Consider the following 11,296-nt stretch of genomic DNA (forward strand, 5'->3'; position numbering starts at 1 on the left):
GTGATTTATTCATTTTCTTGGCTTTGTTGCCGATCTGCTTTTCTGCGTTGCAGTGATGTTGAGCTACAACTGTTCCTGTCGATACACTTTTGATCTCGTTCTTTTGCTTTCTGGCCTCGCTTTTTCTTTGCCACACAATCCCGTGATGGAACGACCAGAACAACAAACAAAAAATTCAGAAATCATCCGATACGCGAATAAAACGGAAAAGGTCTGGCGCTCGTCAGACCTGTTCGGCTGATCCAGCGCCTTCCGCGCCCGTCTGGCTGAGACACTGACACTGCATTTGCGTCTGTGTCATGTTGGAGGCGCGGCGTTCAGCAGACCAAATGCCTGGTTCAACGTTGCATTGATTTTTTTTTTTTGGTTATTTATTTTTTTTTTTTTTTGGTTATTTATTTTTGAATTTTGACATTTTATTTTATTTTTATTTTTCTCCATTCTTTTTTTTTTTTTTTTTTTTTTTTTGTCTGAAACAAAAGCAATGTCGGTCCATTCCGCCGGCGTGACTCCGGCCATGGCTGCAGTCGCCTTGAACACATCATCCGTGCGTGCGTGCACACGGATGGTGCCAAAGACGGTGGCGCTGGCACAGGCGTCGGGTCTGCCGTTCGGCCTCCACCTGTCGACGATGAGTGGGCAGGAGATGCGATTGGTGGATGAAGAGCTCTTGGCGTACAAGCCAGATCCCGCCGCGGTGCTGCGGAGCGGACGACAGGACGATGCAACAGTGCAAGCACTGTCGCCTCAGAACGCGTCTGCTGCCGGCGTCGCAGGGCCAGGCGCAAGTCGCGGTGGAAGCACCGTGCTTGGACTCCCAGTTGCTGAAAGTTTTGTTGGTCTGACTTTTGTCGTCCCAGACTCGCGGGAGAACACTGCGACCCCCGTGCTCATCCCCGCCAGTCGCCGCGACGCCAGTGTCGGCGAGGCTCTTGCCTCTGCCGCGCCGCATGGGCAGGCGGAGGCAGAGCCGAGCCGCCGCGGTGGGGCTCACCTGCTCAGCCCGCAGAGCCAAAGCGGTAACGTGGCTCAGCAGCAGCAGCAGCCGTCCCAGACGCTGCAGCAGCCGCGCGTCAGCAGCCCCATCTCCGGCATGACTTCGTTTGTCACTCAGCGCAACTCGCTGCTCATCCCCAGCAAGGCGCCCGTGGTCCATCTCCCGCCAGACTCGTGTAACGCTTGCCGTGGTTATTTCAACCGCCATTGCGTCTCGCTTTCCTCAGGTGCGTACTACTCTCTTGCTCTCCTCCACTCAAACACCCTCCCCCTCGCGCCTCTGGTCTTTGTTTCCACCATATCTCTCTTCTCTCTTTGTGGCATGCTCGCAGTGCTGTTGGGCTTTTTATTGTGGGGCGCACAAAAGCAAAAAAGCAAAAAAAAAAAAAAAAAAAAAAAAAAAAAAAAAAAGCGTTAATAATCCGCAAAACAAATGCCGTTCAGAAAATGCCTTTACTAGGAGTTTTTTTAAAGTTTTTTTTTAATTTTTGGAATGAGTTTTTTTGTCGTTTCTTTTGTGGTGCGATTTGGGGGGTGGGCTTTGTTGGTCTGCTTCCTTGGCGGACTGCGAGGCTGTGTTGGGCGGTCGAGCGGTGTCAAGCGAGCGGCAGTTGGGCTTGACTTTTGCTGAGCGCACCAAAAAAAAAAAAAAAAAAATCATCATCATGGCAATTACACATCTCGCTCGCTCGCTCGCTTTGCACACACTCCGACAAGGCGGTAGAAGGGGATTTGGGGGGGGGATGGCGCGTCTGACGTGCGTCCAGAGTCCAGCGGGAAAAACCCGAAAACTCGACCAGCTTGATTGCCTCAGAACAAGTGCGCTCGGCTTTTTTTTTTTTTTTTTGCTTTTTTTTTTTTCGTTTTTTCTTGTTTTGAGTGTTTTCCGAGAAAAAGCAAGTTCGCACTTTTTCGCTTTTCTTTTTCTTTTTTGGTGCGGATTTTGGCTTTTCCACCGCCTGTTTTCGGCGCTCTTTGCTGAAGGGCAGAGTAAAGAGATAAATAAGGGCACGGACATCAGTCCCTTTGGAGTTGCAGAACGAGGACAGAAAGCCCCATTTTGTTCAGAATTGTTCGAAAACCTTCTTTTTTTTTCGTTTTTTTTTTTAAAAACCAAAATTTCTTGTTTTTGATCTGCCTTCTTTCCCGCCCTTCTCAATCCGCGGGATATTGAAAATCGTAGCGGGATTTGTGTTGTGCATTGGATCAACCAAGGCGATCATAGTGCGCGTACACTCTGGCGTCGTGGCTGTTGGATTGGAAAAAAGGGGCGTGCGTTGTGTCTCAGCCAGATCGGCGCTTCCCGATCTGGGCTGGATCTTGGTTTTGCGTGTGTCCGTCATTTTTGAGGTTTATTCGCTTTTTGGTGTTTTTCTTGCTTGTGTCTTTTTTTTCCTTTTTTCGTTTTCTGTCTCTTTTCTCGGACGGTTTGTTTTTTTTTTTTTCAACACTGCTTTCTTATCGCTCGCTTTAGCGCGCATTTGCTGTTCAACGGTGTCGAGTGAGAATTCTATGTGGGACAACATCCACCTTTCGCCGATAGCTCACTTTGTATTTTTTTTTTGTGGGGCAATTTGTCGTGTGCTGAATCACAGGCGACTGGAAATGCTGCTTGTGTCCGCACATCAACCCTCCACTACGGCGGGCAGTGCGCCCCGAAGAGCTGATGCATGACACGATCGAGTACAATGTGGCACAAGACACGGTAATGCTTGCTAGTACCGCTGCCTCCTCCTCTCTCGGTTGTCGACTAACAATCAAAACCCAAAAAAAAAAAAAAAAAAAATTTCGTCGTCCTGTTGTTGTTGTGTGAAAAACCGCAGCCACTTGCAATGGCGCACCCGGAACCGGTCATCGTCCTGCTGTTCGACGAGAACATTCCCCAGTCCCACGTCAAGGTGTGTATACAAACGGATTGTGGTTTTTTTTGCAGTTTGTGCGACAGAGCTTGCCGAAGAGTTCAGCAATTTTGAGTCAATGCGTGAAGCAATCTCCTCATTTTTTTTTTTCCTTCTCTCCTCTCTCATCATGTTCTCACTTCATGCCGCTCGTACTTTGGTCCTGCTGTGGCTGGTCCTGCGCTCCCACTTGCTAAATTCCTGCTTTGCTCTGTCCTTCCTGCCTGGCATCTTCTTTTGTTCGCTTGGTTGCCACTTTGCACGGCGTAGGAGACAATCATTGCGCTCAAGAACACACTCGACGACATGCCTCGGTCGGCGAAAGTCGCAGTCGTCACTTTTTCCACTCTAGTCTCCGTCTACCGACTCACGGCCACGGCGTCGTCGAGCTCGGATGTATTCCCAGGCTCCACACTCCTCAGTCTGGATGACGCAGCCCAGCTGAGCGAGTCCTTGGACTCGTACATTGTTCCTCTCCATGCGAATCTGCTGGCCGTCATGCGCGCCGTCTATCTGTCCAACCGTTCGACGGGGCCGACGTCCTCTCCTGCAGCTGCCAAGTGCTGTCTGGGATCCGCTCTGGCGGTTGCCGAGACGCTCCTGAAGCGTAAGTAGCGTTGAGGCTTGTGCGCAGTCGACTGCATTGTCAACCATTGGAGATGATTTTTTTAACTTTTTTTCTTGTCTCTTTTTTGCCACAGAATGGACAAGGCGATCGAATACGCCTCAGTTGCCTCGCGGAAGTCAGATTATCGTGTTCGCATCAGGGCATCCGAGCTACGGCCCGGGCGCAGTTGTGGAGGAGCATGAGATGGTACGGGCTTTTTTTTTTTTTTTTTTTTTTTTTTTGTTCTTCGTTGTACGGGCTTTTTTTTTTTTTTTTTTTTTTTTTTTGTTCTTCGTTTTTTTCCCTTTGTCCCTCTTTTGTTTTGAATTCTGCTCCACCAAGAAATGTTGCTGCGGCGGAATTTTACAGTCGGCTTTACGCACCAAGAAATGTTGCTGCGGCGGAATTTTACAGTCGGCTTTCCGCATCCGCACGCCAGATGGACGTGCTTGTTAATATTGTGTGCATTGGGTTTGCGTACTTTTGCATTCCAGTTCTTCGCTCGGCTGTAAGACTTTCCCCCCCCCCCAAGCATTCTTCAATCTTGAAACGGCACTCACATTGTATTTGGGGGAACAGATCCAACCATCTGGCGGCACGCTCGTCATGCACAATGAAGTTCGACAGGAAATGGCGGCTGATTTGCGATTCCTTTTGTTGCAGCGTGAGTACTTGTCCCTTGCCTTCGTTTGTGCCCTTTTTTTGGTTGGAGCTCACGGTTTGTTCTAAATTGTTTCGTTCCATCGACCTTCAACAGCCTATGGACGCGATGGACGAGTCTCGTACAAGTGCTCCACCAATTCGATCGAGCTAACGCATGTTATTGGTCCTGCGTCGCCATTGCGTGACACGGACAAGATGGGGGCGGACGACTTGTGCTTTTTGGCAACAGTGCGTCCACATCAAAGTCTCGGCGTTCTATTCGAGGTCGTGCGCGACATTACCGATGAAAATGTCTTTTTCCAGTTTACATCGCAGTACACCAATCCCATGGGCGACCTGTACGGATCAAACGAGTTGTTAGGCCAATGCTTTCTGCACTGTATGACTCAATCCTGGCTCTTTTTTTTTTTTTTTTTTCCTTTTTTCTTTTTTTTTCTTCTTTTGCGCAGCGTTCACCGTGTCACAACCTTGCGCTACTCGACTACCACGGATCGTGCTGCCTTGCTGGACTCTGCGGACACGGATGCCTGTGTGGCATTCATTGCCAAGCAGGCGATTCTTGCCAGTCGAGATGGCGCAACACCAGCCCAAATTGTTTCCCAGCTGTATGGCAAACCTTGCTTCTTGTCAAGCATTGTGCTGCTGAGAGTGTGTCCCTGACAAGTCTTTTCTCTTTTGACTCGCTTGCTGTACACAAACAGCGACTATCAACTCGGCTTTGTGTTGAAGGCGCATTCTGATTTCGATCGCTTCAACCATCAAACCAAGCTCGTGCTTCCGACGGCCATTGAAGATTTGCCTTCCAGGTTTGTGAAGCGTGTTGTGGTGTTGATCATGAGGAGCAGTGCGGCGCACTCACCTGGGTTTGGCACCAACAGAATGTACCATCTGCGACGAAGCCCCATGCTGGCTACCCAGATGCAGCCGGCAGACGACATTGAGTACCTGCGCTCCATCTTTTTGCAGAGCGACGTCGTGACCTGCCGGAAGATGATTGAGCCTCTGATGTTTGAAGTCAGCGACTGCGGGACGTTCACACCTCTATCGCTCAGCACGCTCAGCCTCTGGCCCGATCGCACAATCCTCGTCGATTACGAAACGCACATTCACGTGTGGTTGGGCTTGGCTGTGGTCAACAAGCTGCAGGCCGAGGCCATTCACGCCGGCGCCACCAAGCTTGACATGGCGAGCCACGCTCCCATGACCTGGTGCCACAAGTACGTGCGTCGCGCTTCCATGACCTGGTGCCACAAGTACGTGCGTCGCGCTTCCTCGCTGCGGTTCCCGCATCCTCAGTTTATCGCCATGCTTACTCCTGCGCACAACGTAAGAAAAGTTTTGTGTTGTTGCTGCTGCTGCTGCTGCTGCTGCTGCTGCTGCTGCTGCTGCTGTTGTTGTTGTTGCTGCTGCTGCTGCTGCTGCTGCTGCTGCTGAACAATTCAGGTTGCTCACTTCGGCGTTATTCGATTGCGTTGACAGGACACGATTGCACTGAATCTTATCGACGCCCCAGACCTGGCGCGGCTCAGCGTAGAACAATTGCAGTCGCATCTGGAGAGGTTTCCGAAATCCGACGAGTGGTCGCTGCGGAATTACCTGCGCTTCATCCAAACACTCGACATGAAACACAGACCTGCTCCACTATAACCCCTGTCGTTGACCGGTCAGCCACGAACACCCAGTTCTTTGTTGCGTGCTGGTTCACACAATAAACAATGAAAGCAGTCGCACAACGTGGGAATCAAGTTTGCTTGCTGCCTGCTAGGCCATGGCCGTAACCAGGCTCCAGAGAAGAGAATTCCAAAATGCGTGGTGCCAACCAGTAGCGAGCTGATTCGGTCTCAAGCTCGTGTTGCTTCACAAACCTCACATCCACTTCCAATTCCACAAAATACCGCAGTATTCACCAATCCCGTGATAGGGAATGTGCAAAGCGCGATCGAGCGCGCCTCTTCTCGCTTCCAAACAGAGAACAATCCATCCATTACTTTGCATCGTGGTGAAACACATGAAAATGACAGTGAGCCTTGCTTGCTTTGTTTGTTTGTTTTTAAATGAATGCTGTATTGCTTCCCTCCCGAAACTTGCACCGATAACACTGCTCAACGAGTCAGTGTGTCAACACAAGCCCGCTTGAAAGAAAATAAACGGTGCGGGATTCCTTTACAAGTGCTCGAACTTCTTTCGCTCGGCCATCTCCTTTGCCACAGTCTGGATGAGGCCCTGGAGGTATCGGGGCTCCTGTTTGGTTGGCATTCACGATCAAACAAGTGAGCGAGGCGCGACTCCTCCACAAACAAAAAAAAAAAACCAACAAAAAAAAAACCTCAAACTCACAGTCTCAGAGTTGGTCCACTGCTCGCGGGGCAGGATTTGTTGCTGCAAGCTGAGCTGGGTGGCAATCTTCATGCGGAAGATGCGGCGGTCCTGCTCGATGGGGTCCAGCCGCCGGAGGGCCTCGGCAACAACGGGATCGTCCTCGCTCAGCAGATCGTCGCGGAACAATCCTACCCAACCAAAGACAGGCAGAGAAAGCAGAAACGGATGAGCGAACAAGTCTCAGAAGAGAAAAGAAACGAGCTGCAATGGAAAACTCAATGGAAAAAAATCAATGGAAAAAAAAAAAAAATCAATGGAAAAAAATCAATGGAAACAAAATCAAAAAAAAAAAAAAAAAAAAAAAAAAAAAGAGCGAGATCGCGTCTGTTGTTCAGGCCTTGCTTTTTGGCTGGTCCTTCTGCTGTCGTCACTCAGCCGCACTGGCCATGCAACCGACGAAGCGACAAGTTGTTCTCCTGCAGCGGGGTGGGGGGGCCAGCAGCGTCAGGAGAAGGGGCGACAGACAGAGAGAGAGCAACATTGCCCTCATGCTCCCTCTCTCTCTCTCTTTCCCGGTTCCTATGACCCACCACCACCACCACCACCAAGGGCGATGATGCAAGGTCTGGAGTGAAAAAAAACACTCACCGAACTTTTGGTAGCCTGAGGCGTTGACGGCCCATCGGCTGATGCTGTTGAAGAGCGACGAGACCAAGCCGACGTTCGTGTGGCGAAGCGAAGTCATAGTGAAAGCGAACAAAGTGAAGGGAAGACTGAGGCTTACTTTTGTAGCCTTGAATGGGGACATTTAGTGAATGAATCCATCCTCAATGGAAAAAGTCAAAGCGGGCTGGTTTGTGATCACTCTGCTGCATTTTGGTTTTGCTCGGAAATCAGACGGGGGTTTGAACAACAAGCGTCGCACGCCAGTCGTTGTTCAAGTGCTCCAGCGTCAGTTGTTTGCTTCAAGCTGACTTTCTAAGACCAGCAGGGTTTCTTTCAAATGTCGCGCCGTCGCCGACGCAGTAATGCTCCGCAGACACCTCCATCCAAGACATCGACCGTCGCTGGAACTTTGTACCATCACGGCTCGAGTGGCGCAATCTATGAGGAAGACACCGAGGCCAAGCGCGCGGCAGATGCAGAGTATGTTGCAATGGGATTGCTGCCAGCGCCCAAGCCGGCGTCCACCGCCACAGTCCGCCCAGCGAGCATTGCGGATGGTCGTGCCGTGAGCCTGTCTGCGGCCCAGGCACAGTTGTCCGGCTCTGCGCGGCAGTCGACAACATCTGCAATGGCAATCCCGGCCAAGTCGGCCCAAGCACAACATCCTGCATGGTCGGTGCAAGCCAAGTCTGTCCGCTTTGCTCAATCGCCCGAGCTACACATTGCTCACCAGCAGCCTCACCAGCCCAAAGGACATGGGAAGATGCCTCAAAGTGCGTCGAGAACTCAAGTTGCTCCGATTCCCGCTAAAATGGCCTTTCGTGCTGTGCCTCAGTCCCAAATCAATCAGCCTGCTGGGGATGGCTTGCAGAAGGCACCAAGCACGAAACGGCAACGGGCTACGGAAGTCACGGCCGGAACGCACCAAGACTCTGTCCGAAACAAGGTGTCGCGCCAATCCGAGGATGCAGACGTTCCGTCGGCCCGTCAAGCGTCATTCGCGGATGCTGCCTCAGCTTCTGCTGCACCACCATCACTGCGAGCACCCGTCGTGCCTCCAAGTAGCTCTCGGCATCCAACTGCTCGTGAGCATGGTTTCTCAACCACCTCGAATCCGCCTAAACTCCCAAAACCTGCAGCTTCAACCTCAAAAACCACGCCGGCCATTGTCAGTTCAGCTATGAACAACTCTAGTCTTCTCTTTCGTGGACACGCGAGTTCCAGCTCCTCACCACACACACCCCAATTGAAAATTATTGGACGACCAGACATGCTATTCCGCTCTCCTCCCGTTGCTGCCCCTGCTCCTGCTCCTGCTGTTCCGGCAGCCAGTTTCAGTCCAGGAAAACTATCACCGCGACAGCGAAAGAACCAGCGAAAGCACAGGCAGCACCCGGCTGAGGCAGTCCACAACAACGCAATCATCATCTCCCCCTCGCCAGTCGTTCGAGCACACGCACTGGCGCCAGCTCAAACCAGCCCGCATTTATCACCAAGGCAACGTAAGAACTTGCGGAAACACAGACGTCACGAGGCAGAAGCTGCAAGAGCAGCTGAAGCGCGCTCGCCATTCAGGCCAAGGATGGCAGCCACGATCAACCTCGTTCACTCCCCTCCCATAGGCTCCATAGGCTCCATAGGCTCGGCATCTTCTTCTTCTTCTTCTTTCTCAGCTTCCAGCCCTTTCAATGCATCAGGAGGAACGCAGACTTCCACACTATCGCCGAGACAACGGAAAAATATACGAAAGCAGCAACGGCAGCACGAGGTCGCATCGATCGTCCTGTCTCCAGCCTCCCCATCAGTCACCACAACGCTCCCGGCCATACGGTCGATTGCTCCTCCAGTACGGCAAAACCTCGCTGCATTTTCCGCCTCATCCGGAGCTGGGCCTTCGTCAGCAGCTGGTCACAGCCGCGCCTCTGGTGTTCTAGCGACTCTGGCGAGCGTTGATGCCTGCTCCAAGCTTCTCCGCTTGAACGACACGAGTCATCTGGTTTCTGTTCACCAGGAGAAGGCCAATGGTGTTGCGAGCAAGCGCAGGCATGCCGAGGAGAGTGATTCGGACGACGATATTGAAATCACAAGTGTCACCGTCGCCCGAAAGCCTCCGGATCAACGAGCACCCGAGCCTCTGATCAAACTGCGATCGAGTATTCCCGCGCATGCTCTCAGGCGCTCTATGCCGCTTGTCCCAACGTGCTCCAAACGTAAACTCACCCCGTTGACTTTCAACGCGTCGCTCAGCCCTAGCCATGACGGCAAGCTGGCGAGTATCTTGAGCATGCAACCCACCGCGTTGATCTCATCTGTCCACGGGATTAAAGTGCTGGGATCGGACCTGCAGCATCTGCGGCCGGCGCGTTGGCTCAATGACGAGGTTATCAATTTGTATGGCACGCTCATTGCAGCCCGGAGCGCTGGCTGCTCCACCCTTCCGAGTGTGCTGTTTTTCAACACGTTCTTTTTTTCAAAGCTTCAGAAGCATGGCTACGAAGGAGTGCGTCGATGGACCAAAGATGTAAGGAAGCTGGAGTATTGTGGTGGATGTGGTTGAGTTGGAACTCGGTCGAAACACAACAAGAGCCATCCACATTGTACTCACCAGTATGTATCGTTCGCTGTCCATGTGCTAGACGGACATCTTTTCGTTTGATCAGGTTCTGATTCCGGTCAATTCCAACAACCTGCACTGGACGCTCCTGGTCATTGACATGCGCCGAAAGCACGTTGGATACTTTGACTCGATGCATGGTCAGGGCTCGAGCCATTTGAAGGTAGGGGTTTTTGTTTGAACGCTGCCAGAGCGATCACTTAGCCCAAAAAACCCACAGCACCCTCATTCGCCTTTCCGGCTTTGTTTTGCTCGTTTTCTACAGCTGATTCAATTCTATCTTGCCGAAGAGTATTACGACAAGAAGGGTGGTGCGGTCCATTTGGACAGCTGGACTTTCCAAACAGCCCAGGTAATTTTGTTTTGCGCTCGATAATACGATGCTTGCCCAACGGTCTTTTGCTGCATTGGAAGCTAATCTCGCGCCCTGCTGCTCGCTTCTCGTCACTTTTCTAACGCAGCATGCACCAAAACAAAACAATGGATCCGACTGCGGCGTATTCTGCTGCACTTTCATGGAGCGACTGTCTCGGATGGGACGATTAGACTTTTCTGCAAGCGACATGCCTGCCATCCGCCGTGCAATGATGTACGAAATAGCCTCACTCTCGTTGCTCAACCAACCAGTAGAATAAAAGAGGGAGGGGGGTATGCTGTGGTGCCTTGTTGCTTCCATTCAACCATTTTGTACAATACATTGTATTCAAACATATCAAAATCGTTCGTTTTCTATTGCGTTGAACTTGGATTGGATGTCTGTTGAGCCTGTGCTTGGAGTCGCTCATCGCGCAACTGCTGGTCTCGAGTCAGATCGACCAGATGCTGCTGCAAATACTCGTCCGTCGTGCTGCCAAGACAGAAAAGCAGAAAACCGACCAAAACCCGATCAGTGCGAGAGTTTCAACCAAAAAATTGTCAATGTGTGACGATCGCGCCGCAAGCCACGTAATAACAACCCCTATAGGATAAGGGGAATAGAAACACATTGTGATAGTATTCTGCAGGTGGAACATCACGCTTTAGCCTGAATGCTGAGGACTAGAGCGAGATTGTCCACGCGAGGACGACAACGACAACAACGACGACGACGACGGCGGCGGCGGCCTCCATTGGACGCGACTTACAATTGCTTGAGACAGTCATTCAAGGCATTGAGCTGGTCGCGGCAGACCCAGACGGATGTGAACGTGCGATCTGTGGAGCAGTCTCGGAACGCTTTCAACGCATGGAACAGTCAGTCCATCCGCCCCTTCCATCCAACCCAATCCACATCGCAGCAGAATGGTGAATGATGAGTCATCATTGAATGATGCTCGATATCAAAGCTGTACCTGTGGCAGGAATGACGCATTTCTTGCGAGCGGCCGCAACCATTCGGCGACGGGCGAGCTCTTCGTTCAGCTTCTCGTAAACCATTGATGCGTGTGTGTGCTTGGTTTTCCAGTAAAATGTGAAAAAGACAACTGGGTACGAAAACAGAACAAGCTCTGAAATTGCAAGCGGTGGAAAGAGGCAAACGCATGCACTGAAAGG

At 51.4% G+C, this 11,296-nt stretch overlaps 3 protein-coding genes across 3 annotated transcripts; 2 read left to right on the forward strand and 1 right to left on the reverse strand.

Moving 5' to 3' along the window:
- Positions 1-484: 484 nt before the first annotated feature.
- Positions 485-5,811, forward strand: CAOG_08493 (hypothetical protein; the record flags this gene model as incomplete). The annotated part of the gene is made up of 12 exons (XM_011271773.1): positions 485-1,223; positions 2,592-2,701; positions 2,820-2,894; positions 3,165-3,501; positions 3,596-3,708; positions 3,941-4,009; positions 4,081-4,165; positions 4,259-4,502; positions 4,614-4,769; positions 4,866-4,970; positions 5,043-5,490; positions 5,644-5,811. The coding sequence occupies 12 exons, from the start codon at positions 485-487 to the stop codon at positions 5,809-5,811; spliced, it is 2,649 nt and encodes an 882-aa protein (XP_011270075.1).
- A 377-nt stretch (positions 5,812-6,188) lies between these two features.
- Positions 6,189-7,273, reverse strand: CAOG_01268 (hypothetical protein). Its single transcript, XM_004349738.2, has 3 exons — positions 7,132-7,273; positions 6,502-6,671; positions 6,189-6,405 (listed from the first exon to the last, which is right to left on the reverse strand). The coding sequence occupies exons 1-3, from the start codon at positions 7,226-7,228 to the stop codon at positions 6,328-6,330; spliced, it is 345 nt and encodes a 114-aa protein (XP_004349788.1). The 5' UTR covers positions 7,229-7,273; the 3' UTR covers positions 6,189-6,327.
- Positions 7,274-7,423: 150 nt separating this feature from the next.
- On the forward strand, positions 7,424-10,473 carry CAOG_01269 (hypothetical protein). Its single transcript, XM_004349739.2, has 4 exons — positions 7,424-9,670; positions 9,786-9,926; positions 10,029-10,115; positions 10,225-10,473. Exons 1-4 carry the CDS (start codon positions 7,487-7,489, stop codon positions 10,396-10,398), a joined length of 2,586 nt encoding a protein of 861 aa, XP_004349789.2. The 5' UTR covers positions 7,424-7,486; the 3' UTR covers positions 10,399-10,473.
- The last annotated feature ends 823 nt before the right edge of the window (positions 10,474-11,296 follow it).

This window comes from Capsaspora owczarzaki, assembly GCF_000151315.2.
Source record: "Capsaspora owczarzaki ATCC 30864 unplaced genomic scaffold supercont2.2, whole genome shotgun sequence".
NCBI lineage: Eukaryota > Filasterea > Ministeriida > Capsasporidae > Capsaspora > Capsaspora owczarzaki.

Excerpts from the sequence above, each read along its gene's own strand:
- CAOG_01268 (XM_004349738.2), bottom strand. The coding sequence starts at position 7,228 with ATGACTTCGCTTCGCCACACGAACGTCGGCTTGGTCTCGTCGCTCTTC. Across the intron at positions 6,672-7,131 it reads CTCAGGCTACCAAAAGTTCG|GATTGTTCCGCGACGATCTG; the intron begins GTGAGTGTTTTT and ends TTGGTTGGGTAG. Across the intron at positions 6,406-6,501 it reads AGTGGACCAACTCTGAGACT|GAGCCCCGATACCTCCAGGG; the intron begins GTGAGTTTGAGG and ends CCAACCAAACAG.
- CAOG_01269 (XM_004349739.2), top strand. The coding sequence starts at position 7,487 with ATGTCGCGCCGTCGCCGACGCAGTAATGCTCCGCAGACACCTCCATCC. Across the intron at positions 9,671-9,785 it reads TGCGTCGATGGACCAAAGAT|ACGGACATCTTTTCGTTTGA; the intron begins GTAAGGAAGCTG and ends TCCATGTGCTAG. Across the intron at positions 9,927-10,028 it reads AGGGCTCGAGCCATTTGAAG|CTGATTCAATTCTATCTTGC; the intron begins GTAGGGGTTTTT and ends CGTTTTCTACAG.